At 53.9% G+C, this 22286-nt stretch overlaps 1 protein-coding gene and 1 long non-coding RNA gene across 2 annotated transcripts; one reads left to right on the forward strand and one right to left on the reverse strand.

The window, feature by feature from the left end:
* The first annotated feature begins 3970 nt into the window (after positions 1–3970).
* On the forward strand, positions 3971–6887 carry LOC139440312 (uncharacterized). The gene is made up of 2 exons (XR_011650452.1): positions 3971–5780; positions 6249–6887. It is a non-coding gene; the product is annotated as an uncharacterized lncRNA (long non-coding RNA).
* Positions 6888–9632: 2745 nt separating this feature from the next.
* On the reverse strand, positions 9633–20804 carry LMAN2 (lectin, mannose binding 2). The gene is made up of 8 exons (XM_024577845.4): positions 20382–20804; positions 20092–20210; positions 14430–14547; positions 13763–13842; positions 13496–13657; positions 13266–13380; positions 11668–11787; positions 9633–10279 (listed from the first exon to the last, which is right to left on the reverse strand). The coding sequence occupies exons 1-8, from the start codon at positions 20575–20577 to the stop codon at positions 10119–10121; spliced, it is 1071 nt and encodes a 356-aa protein (XP_024433613.1). The 5' UTR covers positions 20578–20804; the 3' UTR covers positions 9633–10118.
* Between the last annotated feature and the right edge of the window lie 1482 nt (positions 20805–22286).

Raw genomic sequence — 22286 nt, forward strand, 5'->3', positions numbered from 1 at the left:
TGCTCTGGGGCTTGGGGACAATCAAGGGGCCCTAGAGAGAGCAGCAGAATTCTACTGTCCACGAAAACCAGCCATTCCTTTTCTACTTTCAGAGAGGGCTCGATCCTTTCTGAGGGAGGAATTCTGTTCCATGCACATCCTTGGGTGAATGTAAATTACTCCTGTCCATTGCTGGTCCTTGGTGCCAATTCAATGCCAACAGTGCCGTGAGGGAGGAAACTGGACTCAGTGCAAAATAGCTCAACTGGGAAAACAGCACAGCGGTGGGGAGTCCCTGGGTCCAGGCTCTCTTCGGCCAGGCAGCTCTGCTCTGCCTGGCCACTCTGTCCTGCCCCCCCCCCCTGCTCTGGTCTCCCCCTCAGGGCTCCCGGGAGACACCTTCAGTGTTTCAGCCTCAGCTGGGGATGGGCAACCTCCAGTCTTGGTGTAAAGGAAAATGTGCCCCCAGAGCCATAGCAAAGCTGACATATATATAAGACAGACGTCCCCACCCCGGTCGTTGACTGGCCCATCTTAATGCAAATGAGGACTCCGGATCTTTGCAGTTTGATTGGTCCCAAAGGACTGTCCTGACTGATCCAAGAAGAAGCTGATGAGGATATAGCTGCACAGCTCCAACTGGATGGGGAAAGCCTCAGTCCCATCGCCTGGAAGAGGACTGCAGGAACTCCTTGGTGAGAGCTGGCTCAGATGGCAGACCCAGAGTGCAGGCGGGCAGTTCAGCGCAGGCGGGCAGTTCAGCGCAGGCTTCTCCCTGACCTGCAGCTTGGGTGAGAGGCCCGTGTGCAGAAATGGTTGCTGGCTCTGTTTTTTAGAAATTTTGAGCCCAGTTGACTGCCAGGAGCCCTCCCTAGTAGGTATCTTTTCGCTCACGGTCCACACCTCATAATTAATTTGGACTCTAGAATCAGCACTTAGGGAAAGCGGTCTTTTCGTTAAATGATCGAAGTCTCTCGGTGAGTCAGTCAGAGAAGACTGCCCAGTGGCTTAGCCCGGCAGGGGTTATTTTCTCCCCGGAGAGGAAACGCTCCAGGCTTGCAGGGCTGGTGGAACGGCAGGGGCCAGCGGTTCCGTCTGCCTTTCTGCCAGGCCATCCTTAGCGTGGGGGGTTTGTCCCAAAGTTCACCGCTTGGTCTGAGGTGGCCACTGCACTGCCACACAGCCGCTGGACAGCCCAGGAAAGAGGAAGGCTGGGGCGGAAGGGTGATTTGGCTGAGCTATCCCCTCTGAGAATATTCTGGAACTGCCACCGATGCCTCCCACTAACTTCTCCCTAACCACTGAGAGCTGGAGAAAGCCACCCCAGATGAGATCTGTGTTCTGATAGCAGGGTGGAGGCAGTAATGACATATCAGGAACACAGTCAGCGAGCGGTTCCCCGCAGTCAGCAGGGAACATTCGAGACCTGTATTTTCTTTTTTCTTTCTTTTTTCTTTTTATTTTTATATAAAATCTTTTGTTGTTTGCAGGCGATATGAATTTTTAAAAATCGTACAGCCCTGGCTGGTGTGGCTGTTTGTTGGAACGTTGTCCCTGTGCACCAAGAGGGCCTGGGTTTGATTCCCTGTCAGGGCACACACCCAGGCTGAGGGGTCAGTCCCCAGTCAGGGTGCTGCTTACGGGAGGCAATCGGTCAATGTTTCTCTCTTGCACTCATGTTTCTCTCCACTCCCCCCACATACTCCTCCTGCTTCCTCTCTCTCTAAAATCAATAAATGTGTCCTTGGGTGAGGATTAAAAAAAAAAATTACAGATACCATTGCTGATACATTTGCTCTGATTAGAAAGAAAGTAAGGAAGTCATTGAATTCTGACTTATTCAACATAAAATTTCCCTATTTTTAAGAGGAATTAGAAAATAAAACAGAAAAGCTTTAATAAACTGAATTAGTTAACCATACAATAAAATTAGAATTAAGTCATGAGAAATAGTCAGAAATTTTTAGACAGAAAACCGTCAACTTTATTGAGGGACTGAAAATGATTCGCACCATGGAAAGTCTGTTGCAGAATGGAAAGAACGATCACAGCAATAGTCTGTGATGACGCCAACAGCTGACAGTGAGTCCTCCGTCTGGGGCAGGAAGCAGACTTCGCTTAATAGGGTTCTGCACGTCTCCTTCTCAGCCCGGAGGCTGACAGGACCGTGGTCCCCGATTGCAGATGACAGTGGAGTGCCCCCACCCCAGCTTTACTGACGTATGACTGATACATGAGATTGCGCAGATGAAGCCATTTTCCTTGGGAAGTTTGAGAACACGTTCGGGGAGCTACTCAAACAGGTGTACCAGGCTCAGGCAGATGCTGGGTGAAAGTCGTCTGTGGTTATTTCAGAGCTGGGAGAGAAAAGGGAAGTCACGGCCATGCCAGGGTTCAGTGTAGATTCTAGCAAAGCAAGACAGCAGGGCCTGGATAGACAGAGATGTGAGGCCCAGAAGTGGCTCCAACGCACGACAAAGGAAGACAACAGGTACATGACCATCCCAGAGGGGAGGGGACGCGGCCAAGGAAGGAGGTGGAGGCAACTCCATGGCTTTGGAGTGTTCAAAGGAACAAGGCCCTGGCTGGCGTGGCTGTTGGTTGGAGGGTTATCAGGATGCTTCCCTCCCTCTCTCTCTCCCCCTTCCTTCCCCTTCCTCTAAAAAATATTTTTTTTAAAAAAATGAGGCAGTGTGCTCTCATGAGGGCTCTCTACCTGGCTGAGGGTGGGATATATTCGCATAGTGTTGATCATCATTTATTTAGCTCAAAACAGATAAATTATGAGGCTGGAGAGAAGGCGAGATGTAAAAGAGCTAAACTTCAAATATCATACAAGGAAATAAATATATAATGCTGGAAACTTACAAATCAAGACAAAAGCAACACCAGTGTATGATTTAGAAACAAAAGTAACTACCACAAGAAAGACCTAAGAGTTAAAAATCACCCTGGCTGGGTGTGGCTTAGAGGATTCCGCACGGGCCTGCAAACCAAAGGGTTCCCAGTTCGATTCCCAGTCAGGGCACATGCCTGAGTTGCCGGCCAGGTCCCCAGTAGGGGGGGCACTTGAGAGGCAACCACACCTTGATGTTTCCCTGTCTTTCTCCCTATCTTTCCCCTCTCTAAAAATAAGTCTTTTTTTAAAAAAAAAAAAGTTGAAAGTCCTTGCTCCTGAACCAAGGGAGAATGGTCATTTTTTGTTGTTGTTGCTACGGACCTTTGGTGTATTTTACATTATTTCCTATCTTATTTGATGTGTTCTTAAAAGCAAAACAAAATTGATATTACCTGTCAATTATTTCAATTAACCCATACTATCGGTTTTTAGCAAGGTCTTTTCTTCCCTCGGTGGAAAACTCCGTTCCTACGTGGTGATTGGTTCCCCCTGCGAGAATCTGATCCCTTCTCAAGGGCAGGCGTCGCGTGTGTCCGCAGGGGCTGGCACCCCCACTGACCCGGCGAGCTGGCTGATTAAAGGGAACTTGTGCTCCCGCACTGTGCAAGGATGCGCAGACGCCGAACCAATTCAAGTGTCGCCGTTAAGAATTAGACTGCACCCTGAACACGTTTAATTTGCATTCCAGATTTACATTTCCACAAGCAGATTTAAGGGAGAGGCTCCTTATCAAAACCCTGAATCAGATAGCTCTGGGCTGCGGGGGTCGGGGGCAGCGCGGAGGGGGTCTAATCTAGGGCTGGGTTCAAAATTTAGCTCCAACCCCCAACTTCGGGGTTTCAAACCCAGCCAAGCAGAACCCAGCCGTCGCCCCTCGGACGAGGCGCCGGGGAGCGGCTGCGTCCTAGAAACCAGGAGACGCCGACGCTGCGCCCCCGAAGATGGGGAGCGCGATCCGAACTGGAATCCGGTGGCGCCCCCAGTGTGGGAATTTCCTCACTGGAGCGTCTGCAGAACCGAGCTCCCGGGAAGTGCATCCTCGGGTCTCCGCCCGCCGCGGCCCCCTCCCCCCGCCCCCACAGCAGGAAGCGGAAGCGGAAGCGGAGGTGAGTGCTCGGCGCTCTGGAGTTTCAGCGCTGCTTCATGGGGGTGAGTGGGGAGTTCCCGTGCCCACTGGGTTTTGTGTCCAAGGTGAGGACTACTGAAATTTCCCTTTAATGGCAGAGCAGATAAAACATTTAAAAAATATATTTTATTATGTTATTACAGTTGTCCCATCCCCCCCTTTATTCCCCCACACCCTGCACATTCCCCCACCCCCAATAGTTTACGTCCATGGGCTGTACATATAAGTTCTTTAGCTTCTCCATTTCCTATACTATTATTAACGTCCCCTATTTTCTACCTACCATTTATGCTGCTTATTCCCTGTACCTTTTCCCCCTCTATCTCCCCTTCCCACTCCCCCACTGATAACCCTCCATGTGCTCTCCATTTCTGTGATTTTGTTCCTGTTCTAGTAGTTTGCTTAGTTTTTGTTTTTAGGTTTGGTTGTTAATAGCTGTGAGTTTGTTGAATTTTACTGTTCATATTTTTTATCTTTTTCTTACATAAGTCCCTTTAACATTTCATGTAATAAGATCTGGGTGATGATGAACTCCTTTAACTTGACCTTATCTGAGAAGCACTTTATCTGCCCTTCCATTCTAAATGGTAGCTTTGCTGGACAGAGTCATCTTGGATGTAGGTCCTTGCCTTTCATGACTTGGAATACTTCTTGCCAGCCCCTTCTTGCCTGCAAGGTTTCTTTTGAGAAATCAGCTGACAGTCTTATGGGAAGTCCTTTGTAGGTAACTACTTTTCTCTGGCTGCTTCTAAGATTCTCTCCTTTATCTTTAATCTTGGGTAATGTACTTATGATGTGCCTTGGTGTGTGCTTCCTTGGGTCCAACTTCTTTGGGACTCACTGAGCTTCCTGGGCTTCCTGGAAGTCTATTTCCTTTGCCAGATTGGGGAAGTTCTCCTTCATTATTTGTTCAAATAAGTTTTCAATTTCTTGCTCTTCCTCTTCTCCTTCTGGCACCCCTATGATTCGGATGTTGGAACGTTTAAAGTTGTCCTGGAGGTTCCTCAGCTTCTCATTTTTTTAAATTCTTGTTTCTTCATTCTGCTCTGATTGGATGTTTCTTTCTTCCTTATGATCCATACCGTTGATTTGAGTCCTGGTTTCCTTCCCATCACTGTTGGTTCCCTGTACATTTTCCTTTATTTTACTTAGCATAGCCTTCATTTTTTCATCCAATTTGTGACCAAATTCAACCAGTTCTGTGAGCATCCTGATTACCAGTGTTTTGAACTGTGCATCTGATAGGTTGGCTGTCTCTTTGTTAGGTTGTTTTTTTTGGTCTGGGTGCACCTGTTACGTAAAGGGGCAGAGCCTTAGGTGTTCGTTCACCAGGGCAGGGCAACCCACGTTGCTGCGCTGTGATGCTGTACGTGGGGAGGGGTCCGAGAGGGAACAGTGTCGCTTGCTCTGCTCTCTGCCAGCTTTCAAGTCACTTCCCCCACTTCCCACAAGCAAAGTGGGCCCTTCTGCTGCCGATTCCCAGGTGGGAGGACCCACTTTGTGTACGTTCTAGGCCCCTGTGGGTCTCTCCAACCAACTCTCCTGTGAGGTGGGAGTTTCTCCCGCTGCCGCCTCAACCCCCACAGGTGTTTTCAATCAGAGGTTTGAGGCTTTATTTCCCTGCACTGGAGCCCTGGGTTGTGGGTCTGTCTCGCTCCCCAGTTGTTCCTCCTGGTTTATGTGCACGTGGATGTGGGACCACCTGCTCCACCTGCCACCACCTTGCCACAAGTCCTCTCTGCCCGGATGCCTGTCTCCACCCCTCCTGCTGTCTGGGTGAGTGTTTCTTCTTTAACTCCTTGGTTGTCAGACTTCCCCACAGTTTGATTTTCTGTCAGTCTGGTTATTTTTTTAAATTTATTGTTGTCCTTCTTTTGGTTGTGTGAGGAGGCACTGTGTGTCTATCTACACCTCCATCTTGGCCAAAAGTCCAATAAAACATTTTTATTGGACTTTTTAATTCTATCATGGGGTCCCAACCGTTCTCGGTGGTGGTTTGGCTAAGCCACCAGAGAATGCCCACCGTCGCCAGGCCCAGATCCAGCGGCCCCGCCCCGTGGTGCACACACCTGATCCCCTGTCTCCTGCGACTTGGTCTGTGGTGTGTCCTAGTGGCCAAAACCGAGTGGGCGTGTGAATGTTAGCTGCGGTCCGGAGCAGACATGTCCGTGTTAGAGAACCTGGGGCCCGACACGGGGCTGGCCGGTGTTAGCCATGACTCACAGCAGTTTTGAACAAATACAGATTTACTTTTCCACATGAAAGCCCTGTGGTCGGCAGTCCAGGCTAGAGCAGCACCTCAGCCGTGTCAGAAGACCTGTACTCCCCGCCGGCCTCCGTGGTCACGGGGACCTCCCCAGCTTCAGAGACACCACACTCCCGCAGGAGGAGGGGGTGGTGGCCGCACACCCGCTGCTGCCTGATGCAGTCACTGAGAACCTCCTTGGTGCACTGCCTCAAGCATCTCCTCTGGCTCCGGCACCCAGAACGAGCTGGGAGGTTCAGCTGAGTTTTCAGCCTTCAGGCCAAGGCCACGGAAGAGGAGGAAGGCAAGGGAGCAGTGTCAAGATGGGGCCACCACCGGCCGAGCCCCTGCCTGGGTGGCACTGGGGCTTGTGCAGAGAAATGAACACGCCAGTAAAGGCGCTGCTGGCACAATGGGCTAGACGTCAGCATGGAGGGGACACCCAGACCTCGACTTCGCTCCCTACACAGAAATGAACTCCCAGTACGCTAAATGCTAAAACTGAAAAGCAAAATGTAAACACTTTCGGGGGCGAAATCTCCGGAAAAGATTAGTGAGTGGCATTTAGACGCATCTCACACCATTAGAACAGCAGAAAGACAAGCACATGGGAGGCGTCTGCAAAGGATCTGACACAAGGACAAGGGGCAAAATCAGTGCCCCTCGCAGGAAAAACAACTGCCATCTTTGGGGGTACCCAGGTCCTCAACCTGACTAGTACAGAATTGCAAATTAAAACTTTGGCCCTGGCTGGTGTAGCTCAGTGGATTGAGTGCTGGCCTGCAAACCAAAGGGTTGCCGGTTCGATTCCCGGGCACATGCCTGGGTTGTGGGCCAGGTCCCCAGTAGGTGGCAGGCGAAAGGCAACCATGCACTGATGTTTCCCTCTCTCCCTTCCTCCCCCTCTCTCTAAAAATAAATAAAAATCTTTAAAAAGCACTCCAACAGTAAGTGCTAAGAAGTGGACAGAGGGGATCTCAGTAGCCAGGGTGGAGGCGGACTGGCGGATTGGATGAAACCCACCTTGAGAACAACCTGACACCCAACAAAACTGAATGCACGTGGCTACAACGCAGCAGTTCCTGCTCCCTGCGCGCGAGGACAGGCTCCGGTGTGCAGAGCAGCACTGGGTCTAAGAGCAAAGCCTGGAAGCCACCTAGATGTCGGCCATGCGGACCGGACTCACTGGAGTCCGCTCATGCCCCAGCTCGGGCTGCGTGTCATGCAGGCTCACAGTGTTAAGTTTTAAAAGCTGAGGAATACTCTGTGTACACACCATTATTTATAATTTTTTAGGATGCAAAACAATGCCATGTACTGAGGGATACACACCTCCATGCTCACGGTTTTAGAAACACAACACGCCCACCAGTAGAAGAGGGGTAAAAATACTGGTGCATTTACACCATGGAATGCTACGCAGCAGGAAGAACTCCTACCTTTTGCGACAGCACGGATGAAACTGGAGAATGTTATGCTAAGTGAGATCAGCCAGTCAGCCAAAGACAAATACCATATGATCTCACTTGTAAGAGGAAACTAATGAACAAAATAAACTACTGAACTGAAGACATGAATACGTGGAACGGACAGAGTGGCCAGAAGGCTGGGGTGGGGGAGGGGAAGGGGCGAGTCAAAGAACACAGCCAGTGACCCATGGACATGGACAACGGTGTGGGGACTGACTGAGGCAGTGGGTGGTGGGCTGGGCGGAGGAGGGCAAAAGGGGAAAATTGGGACAACTGCAATAGAACAACAATTTTTAAAAAGGTACACAGAACCAATCAGAATCAGCAGCCATCACCCCCACAGGGCGGGGCATGCATTTAGGGCAGGGGACAGAGGGATGCCAGTGTGTCGATGCTTACTTCCCAGACTAAGACCCAGGAATACAGATTTATGTTTCACTTTCACTGGAGGAAAGAACTGTTTAAATGCCCCTGGCAAACCGTAGGTGACGGCAGCACAATCAGTGCGTGAGAACAGGCAGATGGGCCGCAACATCGGTCCTCGTGCTACGTGCTGTGAAAGGGATGCAGACGGGGCCCCTGGCAGCCAAGCACAGCCCGTGGGCACTCAACCCTCTGCCTGGCCTCGGGTCCAACAGCGGCCGGCTTTCGCGCCTGTACACGGGTCAGCACCACCAGGGGGCTTCTCTCAAAGCCCCAGCTGTGCCCAGGCCCCACCCATTTCTTCCACCAGAATGGGAGAACCAGGCCTGCTCGCGTCGTTCTCCGGATGACCCCATTGTGCAGTGAAGGTGGGAGCCGTAAAGACCCCAAACTGCCTCGTGAATCAGGCATTCGGGGGAGGCCAAGTTACAGGCACAGTGAGCGTGGCGCTGAGGATGCACTGTGCAGCCTTGGAGAGCTGCTGTGCGTGGGTGTGGACACAGCACCCCCAGGAGGGGCGGTCAGGGGGTGGAGCGGCCTGCCCGAGTGGTCTCCAGCGCCCGCATGGCTAAGGGCTGTGGAGCTAAACGAGTCACCGCTCACCACGGCTCGGAGCCGCAGCCGGCGCATGGAAGCACTCCAAGTCCGCTGCTTCTCCAGTGGAGAAACTGTTTGGGGGAAATGGCTCAAACGTGTTTCTGTCGTGAGGACTCTGTTTATTCCCATGGCTCTGCCAGCAGGCTCCCGAGCCATGAGAGACACAGCAGACCTCCGGTCACCGTGAGCCTGCGGGCAATCTGCAGCATCTAGCCTGAGACAGTGCGGGCGGGGCGGTTCCCAGCAGGCCCTCTCCTCCTACACTGCCTACTGTGTACCACGAGAGCCAGACTGGCAGCATGCACCACAGGAAGCCTGGGTGCAACAGGAAGACAGGGTTGCTTTTGCTTTCAACATGGAGACTCAGCCCTGAGTGTGAAGACGCTGAAGGTGGCTCTGGACCAGTTGGGGACAGTGTCCCAAGGCAGGCCGGTTGGTCAGGAGGGCAGGCCTGGCAGCGGCAGCCTGTGGCCTGGGTGCAGAGAGTGACAAAGATGCCACATGGCACTTCCTGTCAGTGGCTGGCTTTCTTCCACCCCTTGTGACACCTCCATCCCTTCAACGCACCCCAAAGGGAATACCGCCACTGACCCCTGCCCCTAATCCCTCCCAGATCACCCTGGAACCCTCTGCATGGTACCCCAAATCCTCCCCCCACCAGACCCTTTCACCTAGAGGCCCAGAGCATGTGGGGGCAGAGGGCACAGGAACACAGAGCACCTGTCCCCGTGACCCCGTGCTCTGTGACACTGGGCAAGCTCTGTGTGCTGTGTCCCCCCCAGGAACCGGGAGCACAGCACCTGCCCCAGGGCATGAGGCTGAGCGAGGGAGGCCTGGCTACCTGGAAGGTGTGTGAAGAAAACAACGGCCCCTCGGGGCAGCCACACAGCGGAGGGTGGTTATCTGACTTTATTCAGCGAACAGCCTCACTCAGGGCCCCCCCAACTGCTCCTCCAGCCTCACTCGAGGGTCTGCCTTGGGGAGCTCAGAGGCGGACACACAGCCCCAGTTCCCACTCGGCCTCCTCTTCCACCGTGCCTGGCACAGAACAGATTCACTGCCCATGTCCTCAGGCGCCCACCCGTGTGGCTGGGGAGCCTCCAGTGTTCAGCAGCCACCTGCCGGGGCCTCAGCCCAGCTCCAGGACAGACCCCGCTCCCAAGACACTAGCCACGGGCAGGGGCCTCCATCCCCAGAGGGGGGACACCCAACCCTACCCCCCGGCCCTGCAGCCTGTCCCTGCTGGGCAAGAAGCAAAGTGTACGAAAATACTTTAATTATTTCTTTGAAACTGTTAAGAAATAAGATCATCTTGTTTTTCTTTTACAATCTCAGTTAAAAAAAAAAGTTCACATTAGTGCCGGAGCCAAAGCCGGCCGCTCAGTAGAATCTCTTGTTGCGCTCCTGCCGCTTCTGGAACACCACGGCCCCCACCACGGCGCACACGATGATGCCCAGGAGCGCGCACAGCAGCAGCAGGAACACCCGCCACCCCGTCAGGGGCCCGCTGCGGAAGTTCCCCGTCGGGTCGTCCACGTTGTCTGAGGAAGAAAGGGGGGCTGAGGCAGAGGGGCCAGGTGGGGGCCCTGCCAAGGCCCCACCCCCCCGTGGGAGCTGTGGCTGCCCACACTGCAATGGTGAGGGGCGACCTCAGAGAGCGAGGCCTGGGGCACTGTTCTGCTGCAAGGAGCCGGTGGACACTGGACTCCTGGGCTCCGCCCGGGAGGCCCAGGATCTGCTTTCACCGGCCCACCCCACCCCACCCCGGTGCAGAGGTCTGAGGGCCCTGTTTGCAGAAACGCAGCCCCGGTGCACACCTGGATGCACCTGGCGGCTCCAACAGGACCCAGGCCCCCACCCTGTCCTGCTCCGGCCTTACCATGCAGCTGCCCACCAGCCCTGTCAGTGACCCTGATGAGTGCCAGGCCTGGAACTCGGACTGCCTGGGACGTGGCTCTCCTCCCTGCCAGGCCTGGAACGCTAGCCACAAGCCCTGCCCAAAAGACCTGGCCCGGCAGGCCTGCAGTGCTACCCCTCCCCTGCACAGCGACAGTAATGGCCGCCGATGAAGCCAGGGGCTCCCAGGGTTCCCAAGGCCCCTGTGTCCCCTTCTCTGCTTCAGCCACTACAGCGAGCCCTGGGGCAGCGCCCAGCACACTGCTAACACTGAGTGGGGACTTTGGACCTCACCGCTGGGGGACAAATGGAGCAACCAGTCTGAAAACAGGTCTGTCCCTGCCTGGCCGAGCAGGTGGGGTTGCTGGGTGGGTCTGAGCGGCAACGTCTCTGAGCCCTCAGCAGCCAGAAACCCTTAGTCCAAAGTGGTAAGCCAGTGGCCTAAGGCAAATGTTTGACTCTCAAAACATTTAAAAGCAACCTGAATCTTAAAAACGTGAGTCGTCACATAAAACACCGGGTCCTCTTCAGCTCACACCGTTCGGCTCACAGCTGACCACGGCTGGGCTCAGAGGGTTTCTCTACACATGGGGCCTCACTTCGCCAACGAGGACCCTCCCTCTGTGAGGGCAAAGCCGTGGCTACTTAGTGCTCTGAGAAGAGCCCAGACGTTGGAGTTTTGCAAAAACTCAAGTTCAAATCCTGCCTCTATTCCCTTCTAGCTGAGGAAACTAAAGGGTCAGCTCCTTTGGCCAGTGGTGGGCCCTGCTTCCCAGCCACTCACTGAGGTCACACGTGTGCGCTCTCGGTGCCCTGCGCAACACCAACACCGACAAACCAGCCCCAGTGGCTCCACCTGCCCTTCCTGCAGCACCCCGTGGGAGGAAGCAGACTCCAGGTGCCCCCACACTGCTCCTTAGCATGGCTTGCTGACCCAAGAGCCCAGGCCCCACACACAGCCAGACCCACAAAGGCAGGGGGACCACAGGCACGCAACACTTAGGCCTGACTGGGAGGGGCACCAAACACACACCTTTGGGCGACTTGAGGAAATTGACACTGGGCTCGATCTTGGTCCAATCGATGCTCTCCTCGTCGGGGGTGTGCTCCACCATCAGCTGGAACAGCTTCATGGAGATGATGTCGTGATTGTCTGCAGGACCAAGAGGGTAAGGGCCCTGAGCCCTCCTCCAGGCATGTGGCCCATGCCTCTCCCTGCGGCACAGTGGCCAGGTCCCCGGGGGAGAACCCTACTCCTGCCTGGCTGCGCGCACAGCCCCGATACGCAGTCAGCAACTGCCCTTGAGGCGTGGGGAAGGCCCAGAGCAAACAGACCAGGCAGAGAAGGACCTCTGCTTGATGCTCGTTTCTGAGACTGAGAGGCCGAGGCTCCCAGCCAGGAGGCAGGTCCTGATTGTTGGCTCTGCTAACTGACCGGAATCTGAGGGATGGCCTGGAAAGGGGGGAGCTAAAGAACAAGAGCCCAGCAGCCAGGTGGGCAGAGCCAAGTGGCGCCTGACAGCAAGTGTAAGCAGCCCCTGGAGGCCCGGGGACACACCCAGCTCCGAAGTCAGACCGCAGTTCCCATCTGTGCTCGGCCACCTCCCGGTGTGAACTTGGGGAAGTCCCCTCATCACTCATTGCCAATGGTCTCTGCTGGGTGACAAGGGAGAGAGACCACTAGCTACCTAAGCACACGTCACAGGACTTCACGGAGAGCATGCAGGCATCTGGGTGGGGGAGGGGGGTGTACAATTTTAAACAAGGAAACCAGGGAAGACCCCACTGAAGAAGTAACCTGAGCAGAGAGTGAGGCCCCAGCATCTACGAGACAGCACAGTTGTGGGGCTGGGAGCAGAGCTCCAGAGGTGGCGGGGTGGGGGAGGACCGGCACCAGGGCCCCACAGGCCATGGTGGGACGGCAGTGGCCTTGATTCTGAAAGAGCAGGGACCCACTGCAGAGCTGAGTGGAGACACAGTGTCACGTCTTGTGAGTTTTATGAGATCGCTCTGGCTGATGAGCTGGGAGAGACTGTCGGGGGCTGGTGATCCCCACGGGAGGGGATCACTTGGGGTCTCCTGCAGTTGTCCAAGTGAGGTAGGCTGGTGGCCAGGACCCTCCAGGGAGTGAGGGAGCGGCTACAGGCGGTCTGCTCCACTGTGGAGACAAAGCCGGCAGGGCTCGCCAATGGATGGCGGGGCATGTGAGACAAAAGGGAAGTCCAGAATGTCAGTGAGGTTTTTCGACTGAGCAACTAAAAGGACAGAGGTGTTGTTTACATCTTGGTGGCCAGATGTGGTCATCAGCTGTGGGCATGTGAAAGCTGAGACACCCACTGGGCGGCCGAGCGGAGATGCTGAGCAGGTCGGAGATGACACTGGGTTGCAGGCAGAAATCTGGGGTCTAAGGGTCCAGTTCGAAGCCCCCTAAAGAGAGGGCCAGATGGCCGAGCCTGCTCATGGGCTGAGCCCTGGGTGAGCCAAAACTGAGCCAATGCGAAGAGGAAGAGACCGCGCAAGCGTGGAGCCGATGTAGAAGGTCCGAGAAGGAAAGTGACTAGCTGTGCCGCAAGCCCCAGCAGACCAGGGAAGGTCACAAGTAAGACATAACGCCCTGCACAGCCCACTCACCAGACAGGTCGCCGGTGCCAGCAGAGGCCCCAAAGTAGTAGCCGGTGGGAAGGCGTACTCCTGTGATGTCGATGCAGTTCTTCCACTCGTTCTTGTCCTCCAAGTCAGTCATCACCTGCGGCCGGCAGGCAGGTAACGCACGTTACAGGCCCAGCCTGCCCACCCGCCCCTGCAGAGCCAGTCGGGCAGGGGACGCCCCTGCCCCACCCTCCCCGCTGCCGCCCGCTCACCGTCAGACGGCCCCGGGAGTAGCGCACAGCCAGAAAGGTGTCGTGGTCACGGTTGCGGAAGTCGGCTGTGCAGCCTGCCAGCTCAGTCCAGCGGCCATCCTTGCTGTGGTCGTAGGACAGGGAGCCATTGTTCACCATCACCGAGATGTACGGGAACACACGCTGAGACCGAGACTCCAGTTACTGCACAGCCAGCCCAGCCTGCCAAGCGGCAGGCCCCCCCTCCCCAATCCCTGGAGGCGCCTTGTGCCGGGACCAGGGGCCTACCTCCGTGGTCTCGTCGTTGGGGTACGTGTCCAGGAAAATGGCCAAGCCGTGGAAGTTGTCTTTGCTTCCAAAAACAGGCCCTGGGACGAGAAAGGGACACTCCAGTCGTGGGAAATCGGGGCTGTGCCCCCGCTAACCCAAAGGCCAAAGTAGTACTGGGGGTGGGGGGTGGGGGCCAGAGACGGCAGCCTTTCGGGCACCCGGTCTCTAAAAGAAAAGCCTGCCGGCGGTCTCAGGTGTGGCACAGAGGACCAAGTTCGAAGCCTGAACGTCAAGGACACTCAGGCCCTGTGCTCTGGGTGTCCAGCGACCAGAGGGCGCCCAGCCTTTGAAAACTGGGAAGCCCCATCCTCTAGCCCAGGGGTCAGCAGCTCTCTGCCAAGGTCCAGAGAGGAAACACTTTGAACTTTAAGGGCCACATACAGTCTTCCTTGCTTCTGCTTTTTAAAAATAACGCTCTAAAGTGGTGAAAGCCATTGTGAGCTGGGATGCAGCGACAGGCCACTGTGAGGAACCAAGTTAAGCTGCAGGATTCAGCCCTCTTCCCCAGGGGACGACCCCCAGCCAACCCGAGGTCCCAGGGCTACCCGAAGAAGAGCAGCAGCACCCTAACGGGAGGGTGAAGAGCGGAGCACCCTCAGCCACAGCACACGGAGTACAGCCCTACCGTGCACGAGGCGGTCCCGAGTGTACCACAGGGCAATGCCGTCTCCGTGGAGGTTCTTCTTCCCGGCGCCGTGCACTTTGAAGTGGACGTGCATCTCCCAGTCCTTGAGGAAGCAAGGCTGCAGGGGGGCAGAGGGCTGCTCTGAGCTCTCTGGGCCTTCCTGCCAGCTAGGGGTGAGCGGCCCAGACCCTGCCCCACCAAGACCAGGCCCTCCCTGGAAGGAGGCCAGGCAGCCAGGCACAATCACCACCGGCCAATGGACCCTCCAGGTTTCTCAGCAGGAAGAGAGGGGGCTGCCGGGCCTCCGCAGTATGGAGTGGGAGGCCCCACAGTGTCCCAGGCTGCCTGAGGCCCAGAACCCACCCAGCCCAGCACCAGCGTTCCTGATTTTGATTCATTTCCCCCAAAACCAGCCAAACCCGTCGCCCTGTTTTCTCTCCATGCTGGTGGGATGTGACCTGAGGGGAGGCAGATGCTCCCTGGCATCGGGAACACCAGGTGCGGGGCTGGATGCTGCTGCAGCGGGGGAAGGGGCCTGGCCTCGCGCACCAGGAAGCTGCTCATGAAAACCACAGCTGACACATCCTTTCAAAAGAACTCACAGAGCGGACATGCACGGGTGGGTGTGTGAGCGAGTGATGGAACACAGGCTCATCAGACAGGCCAATGGGAACAGACACTGTGCACCTATCTGGCTGGCGATGAGTAAAGAGACCATTGATGTGCCTGTGGGGAGGGCTCCAAGAAACACACCCAACCAGGGGGACCGAGAGCGCTCCCTCCCACCCTCCGGCGGGCAGTTTGGCTGTCACGGCCTTTGACAGGACGGGCAGAGCCACACACACTCGCATTTAAAGGTTTCAAAACAGCACCAGCGCTGTGTTCCCGTCTGACTTCTGTGCAGGGAAAGGAAAACAAAAGGACTGTGAGGGGCCGACACTGGCCGCACATGACTCTGGGAGCAGATGCTTACTGTCTGCGTTGGACTTCTGCGTAATGAGGGTGCTGCCTCTGTAATCAGAAGAAAGACTCGGAAACAAAGACCTTTCCGTCCCATCGTGGGCAAACTGCCTTGTGCACTCGTGAGTTCAGCAGACCCAGGGTTTCGGCTCTGGGCACCGCACACCCAGCAGATGGGACCCGGCCCCACCCAGAGGACAGAGGGCCAGCAGGCACCTGCGAGGCAGCTTGCCAGTACTGTGCAATCAGCCTTCCCGGTTCTCGACGGTTTACTGGCTCTGGGAAAATGTGCGGATTCCAGAGGGGCGAGTGAGAGGGATGAGGACCAGCTCTCAAGGACAGACAGACAAGAAACCCGAGTCCACAGCACACTGAGGGGGTGCACGGCCCCTGCTCTGTGTTGGGACCAAAGACAGGAAGCCGGAAACAAGAATGAACAAGAAGGGCCACGCCAGGGACTGCAGCCCAGCTGAGACCTCTCAGTCCCTGACATCTGACTAGAGACTCCTCTAGGCCTCACGTTACAGAGACAGTATCTGCTATGCAACGAGAATGCCAGGCACGTGAAAAGACAAGATATGAACAAAAACCAGAGGGAGGGAGGAAGGAGGCTAACAGGAACTCCAGGTATCGGCCGTTCACACGAGTGGTTTACCGCGCTCAAGGAGATAAAAGACAAGACTGATGATTTCGGTAGGTAACTAAAGTTTTTTAAAACAATAAAAATTCCAGAACAAAAAATACAGTAACTGAAATGAACAATGTAATAACAGGTTTTACAAAAGATTTAAAACAGATGAAGAGAGAATCAGTAAACTCTAGCCCAGTCAAGAAAAAATATCCGGAGGAAGCAGAGAGGACGAACACACGACCCACAGACAACGCCGAGGGAGAGGCGGAGGAACGGCAGGAGGCTACCCGGCAGCCAGCGCGGCGTCTCTGGGCCACACGGGAAGTACACAAACACTAATGAAAACTAGTGAACAAAGAAAAGGCTTCGAGTAAATTTACGATTTTTTGCTGGGCGGCATTCATAGCCATCCTGGGCCGCGGCCGGACACCCCTGGAGACCCGTGTAATTGGAGTTTCAGAGTGAACAGCAGAAGAATAGGGCAAAGAAAAAGTGAAGAAGTGTCTAACACTTACTAAAACAGATTCAAAGACATTATTACACAAATCTTAAGTCTTACAAGCCAAAAGAAACAAAAACAAACAAACAAAACTATACTTAGGAAGGAAAAGGAGGGAGAAAACAAAGAAAGCAACCAGAAGGAAAAAAAGATTACCTTCAGAGGAGCTATAATTAGCCTGATATTGGACTTCTCAACAGAAACATCAAGAGCAAGAGGACAACAGATTGATATATTTGGAGTTGAATGGAACAACAGCCCTGACCAGCGTGGCTCTGTGGGTTGGGACTCGGCCCACAGACCGAAAGGCCGATTCCCGGTCGGGGCACGTGCCTGGGCTACGGGCTCCATTCCCAGTCGGGGCGCGTGTGAGAGGCAACCGGTCGATGTTTCTCTCCCTCTCTTTCTCCCTCCCTTCCCCTCTCTTTACAAATAAATAAAATCTTTAAAAAACAACAATAATAATCGATCGGCATAGGGTTCTATACTTAGCCAATGTGTCCTTCATGAAAGAATGCAAAATTCAGACATTTCAGATAAGCAACACCATTAAAACTGTCTTTTGTTCTTTAGGGAGAAGGAAAAGGATCTGAATGTAAAGTCAGAGATTCAGGGAGGAAGAAAGGACAACGGATACAGTAACTCTGAGGGTAAAATCTACATAATAGTTGCATAAAACAGTTTTGTGATTTATAATGCAAAGGACTAAAATAAGTAACAACAATGGCATAAATGGAGTTAAAGTTGTAAGGTCTCGGCACTGTCCAGGAAGGAGGTAAAAAGAACGTATTATTACTAGACTTTGGTAAAACATGGTCGCCTGTTTTAAACTCAGAGAAACCACTAACAAACTGGGAAACAAGCACAGAACTTTCAAGTTAACAGAGGAGTAAAAATGGAATAAAAACCAACCAATTCAAAAGGGAAAAATGACAGAGAACAAATACAAATACAAGGTAAATGGTAGGACAGTAGATTAAACCCAAACATGGGAGTAATTGTACTAAGTGTGGAAGAACTCAGTGTTTGTTAAAAGTATGCAGGATCCCGCTGCATCATGTCTTGCAAGTGAATGTAAATCTGTAATTATCCCAAAATTAAAAGTCTAATTTAAAAAGAAAATAAAGGGTCAAAAAGACTTAAGCAGGGAGCCCAAACTACAAAACTCCCGGGAAAAAAACACGGAGAAGACTGTGACACCGGGTCAGCCACAGCTGCTGGGTAAGGACGCCGAAGCGTGCGCACCGCCAACAGATCACACGTAATGAGATGGAAAGCGAACCCACGGGATGGGAGAAGGCATTTCCGAGTCATGTACCTGGTAGAAGTTAACATCCAGAATACAGAGCGAACACTTACAGTTCAACAGCAACAACTTCAAATGAGCAAAGGGCTTGAATAGGCATCACGCACATTTCCCCAAAGAAGAGATCCAAATGGCCAACAAGTACAGGAAAAGATGCTCAACACCGCCGGTTGTTAGAGAAACACAATCCGAAACCACAGATGCCACGTCACGCCCATCAGAAGGGCTGCTATCAAACAAGGACACAGCACGTGCTGCTGAGGGAGGGGGCCGGGACCCTCACACACTGCTGGAGGGACGGGACACGGTGCGGTCACCGTGCAAGACACTTCTGTGGTCAGGAAAGAGCACACGCCAGAGCTGAGGACCTGGAAGCCACCTGACTCCTTCAGGACTGACCAGGCCTCAGCGAGTCCCCGCGTACCGCAGGCTGAGGGTCCCAGATCCCCGGGGGAAACACTGTGCTACAGTCAATAGAAAGCCTCCCGGGCCCGTGACAGTGCCCCACCACTGACAATGCCAACCGCCCGCCACCTACAGCTGCAGTCAGTTACTTGGGACGGGACCCAATTTCCAACAGTCCCGGCACGACTTGTACCTTACTTAAGGGGAAAAAAAAGCCTTAATACTTTACTGAACTCATTTCCATAGAAAATATAAGGCTACACTGTCATTTTTGTAAAAGATTTTATTTATTTGTTTTTAGAGAGGGGGAAGAGAAGGAAGAAGAGAGGGAGAGGAGCATCGATATGAGAGAGAAACACAGTTGCCTCTCACACACACTCCGACTGGGACCGAACCCGCAACCCAGGCACGTGCCCTGACCAGGAATCAAACCAATGGCCTTTTGCTTTGCAGGATGACACCCAACCAACGGAGCCACAGTGACCAGGGTTCATCTTTAAAAATTATCTGAAAGCGTTAAGGCAGACTAACGTGACAGAATGTGACTCAGGGAGGTTCTTTTACTGAAGGCCTCTCTCAGTGGGTGGTGCTGAGCTGGGACTTAGCAGATGAGAAGGAGCCAAGCAGGCCGGAAGGGCCAGGACGCGGAGTCCGGGGGGGGGGGGGGGGGGCGGGGGGGGGCAAAGATCCTGAGGCGAGAAGGCAGCCGGAGGGCTGAACAAAGTTAACGAGGCGGATGACTGGCGGTCCCAGGCAGCGGGCAGAATGTGTACACATGCCGCATGTTCACCCCTTCACAGGGGGCCCCAGGCTGTAAGGAGCGGGGTGAAAGTCGAGCAAAGGAACCCCAGGCACCTCTAGCAGTAAGGAGAGAGGCTGAGGGGACAGGCAGATGAGGCAACATGAGACAGTGTGGGCCCCCAGAAGTGAACGGGGATGTCAACCAGAAAGGACCGAGAGGAGGGTGATGGAGAAAACCAGGACAATGACCAACACCACAGACACGGGAAAAGTTGGGGTCAGGCTGGATGAGGCAGGAGCAGGCCCCACCCCAAGCTGTGACCCAGCCCCAAATTATTCCCTTTATACCGTCTCCTGGCCTAGATTTCCTCAGTGTGGAGTCTGTGTAGCAACTGATTTTGGCCACGGCTCGCATGTGATATTCCAGTGAAACCTGGGGCTCCCTGACCTCTAGAGCAGAGGTCGCAGCAACTAAATCTGCCCACCAGTCCGTACAACAAACGAGACCCTCAGTTAAGCACTGGGGGAGGGGGCTGAGTCTGCAAGTACTTCCAAGGGGCGCCCTCACCGTCCAGGGGAGGAGGTCAAGTGTAGTGAGTGAACTGCTGGGCTTGGAGATCAGAGAAATCAGAGTTCAAATTCTGTTTGGGCTGAATTATTCGCTGTCTGTGTTAGCTCTGCACAAAGCCACAACAGCCACCTGTCTCAAGCAGCCCATCCGAGAATTAAATGCAGTAAAGCGTGCATAACACACGGCAAAACACCCGATAAAGGCCCTGCTGTTTCCATTTATCCCACATGTGAGAGGGTTCAACTCAGATAGCCTGACAGCCCCACTTAACTCTGAGCCTTAGCTTCGTAGTCAGCAAAATGGAAATAACATCCCTTCCTTCACGTGAGTTTTGAAAGAATTGAGTGAGAAGGGTGTAAAGTGTCAAGCCCAGCTCCCGACACAAAATAATTTCAATAGCCATTGCCTGTTATTACCGGTGGATGGGACCAACACGGGAAAGGGGCGGGGGAGCGGGGGGCAAGCCTTCCAACCAGACTCTGGGCTGCAGCGGAGGCTGGGGGTAGTGGCTTTCCTAAGGGTATGCCTGGCCTCTGGGGAACCACTCACCTGGTGATTCCAGATAGAGCCTTCTTTGCTGCGCTCATCAGGGGTCAGACGCACGTACTGGCTCGTGAGTATAGTGCTGCCTTGGAAGTCCCAGAGGGGCATGGAGCTGGAACCGACCCCTGTGGGCAGAGTGACGGGCACAGACAGGTGGGCAACAGGCCATGCCAGGACTGGCCTTGTCAGAGGCAGGAAACCCAGAGAGCTGCCCTGCTCGGGGGAAAAGGCACTTCCTTTCCCAACCCGGTGCAGCCTCGCCTTCACCCTGCACTCGTTCCCGCCCCAGGCCTCACCTTGGTAGGGCTTGATAAGCGAATGCTCCCGCTTGAGGTGTTCACTGTTGCCGTCAGTTATATCCGCAGCCACCGACCCCAGCAACAGGATAAGAAGTAGAGGTGTCGTGGGGCCAGGGCCGGGGCCGGGAAGCCCAGGCCTCCCCGGGCACCGCCGGCCCCAGCCCCAGCGCCAAATCCATCCTTCCGCCGCCATTCTCCGTTCCTCTCCGCCACTTCCGTTCTAGCACTTCCGCCTTCCGGGTGTCCCATATAATGGCCTCCGGCCGGAAACCCTCCAAACCTAGTGTCACCTGGAGTTAAAAGCAAAGCCTCACAGCAGGACGCGGCGGCTCTATTTGCTGAGCGGCCCCCATCCTGATCAAATGTAGTTCCACACTTTCTTAGCTCCTTCGACGCACCTGTCGGCCGGCCACAGCAACCGGTTCTTACGAGTCACAACCAATCATGGGACAGCACGTTAGGATTGCGAGCCAATGGGGAGCAGAGGGGTGATTTGAGTGGGCGGTTGAACAAGCGCAGTCCGCGGAGCGAGGCGGGCTGGAACTTGTAGTTTTGGCGGGCTGCTCGCGCGGGCCCGACGGACGAAGATTATAGTGCCCTTGACCTCTAGCTACTGATCACTTCCTCGGAGTAACTTTTCCCGGTCCGAGAGCAAAGGATCTCTAATTTGAGGGCGGAGACCTGAATTCCAACTCCCGCGCCACCTCGGACTCCCTGGGTGACCTCTAGTGTGCCTTAGCTAGTTGGCTTAACCCCCTGCAGCCTCACGCCCTTGAATTACCAGTGATTTTAGGGTGTCCACTTCTCCCAGCTCCTCAGGCCCAGTCGGGGTTAAGCAGGACGGCAGATCTGGACCCTGACTCGCGACCCCAGTGATATCTGGAACCCATGCAGGTCCAAATGGTCGTAGTGCCTGCCTGCCACAGCAAGAAGAGTACATTAAAGGTGCAGGAAAGCTGGCCGTGAACCAAAAGTTGAACACTGGTGGCCCACAGCCAAATAGAGCTTTGTTTTTGCCTCCTAATGCTATTTTAATAAATGATTTAACTACTGATATTTTTAAATTAGGACTCTTAAATTCATGTTTTAGAGACAAAATTTCTGGTTTCTCTGGAAAAATTGGAAGATCCAACCAAGCTAAGCCCATGGGCTGTCCCCCTACAAACGCCTTCCTCTTCTAAGCTAGTACACCCTCTAAGTGCTGACCACTAATTTAGCCCTCCTGTCTGGCCCCTCTAGGCGTTTGAATTAATGGCCCCTGTCACAGATCACAGGGCGGGATCTTGGTTGGTTGCTCCTTTATTAAATTCCCTTTTGAATGAATCAATTTATCCAGGATTAAGTGACGAGAGGTCTTTTCTGGGTCATTTTTTTAAAAGATTGTATTTATTTTTTAGAGAGGGGTAGGGAAGGAGAAAGAGAGGGAGGGAAACATCAATGTGTGGTTGCCTCTCTGGGTCCCCTACTGGGGATCTGGCCTGCAACCTAGGCATGTGCCCTAGACTGGGAATCGAACTGTTGACCCTTTGATACGCAGACTGGCACTCAACCACTGAGTCACACCAGCCAGGGCTGGGTCATATATTTTTAATGAGCTTTTTTATTTATACCCATACAAACAAGGACATGTGCATTTGACTAGACCTCCATGAGGGCTGGGATTTTTGTCAGCTGTGGTCACTACTGAATCCCAAGCATCTACAACAGTACTTGACACATAGGAGGTGATTAATAAATAATTGGTGAAAGAATGAATATTTGTTCTAGAACCTGGAATCAAGTCATAAAGAATGAGTAGTTTACCAGAAAGGGGAACAGGAAATGCGAAGGCAGGGACGGATGCCTGAAAGTATAAGGAGTGCAGGCAGCTTGGAGTGGCCGAACAGTGATTGGCAAGAGTTT

Source organism: Desmodus rotundus, chromosome 10 (assembly GCF_022682495.2).
Source record: "Desmodus rotundus isolate HL8 chromosome 10, HLdesRot8A.1, whole genome shotgun sequence".
Classification (NCBI taxonomy): domain Eukaryota; kingdom Metazoa; phylum Chordata; class Mammalia; order Chiroptera; family Phyllostomidae; genus Desmodus; species Desmodus rotundus.

Bases quoted from the DNA above. Each gene is read 5' to 3' on its own strand.
- LMAN2 (XM_024577845.4), bottom strand. From the start codon at position 20,577: ATGGCGGCGGAAGGATGGATTTGGCGCTGGGGCTGGGGCCGGCGGTGC. The intron at 13,658-13,762 runs GTAGGCCCCTGG...TCTCGGTCTCAG, and splicing joins CCAACGACGAGACCACGGAG to CGTGTGTTCCCGTACATCTC. The intron at 13,381-13,495 runs GTGAGCGGGCGG...TGCCGGCCGCAG, and splicing joins ACTCCCGGGGCCGTCTGACG to GTGATGACTGACTTGGAGGA.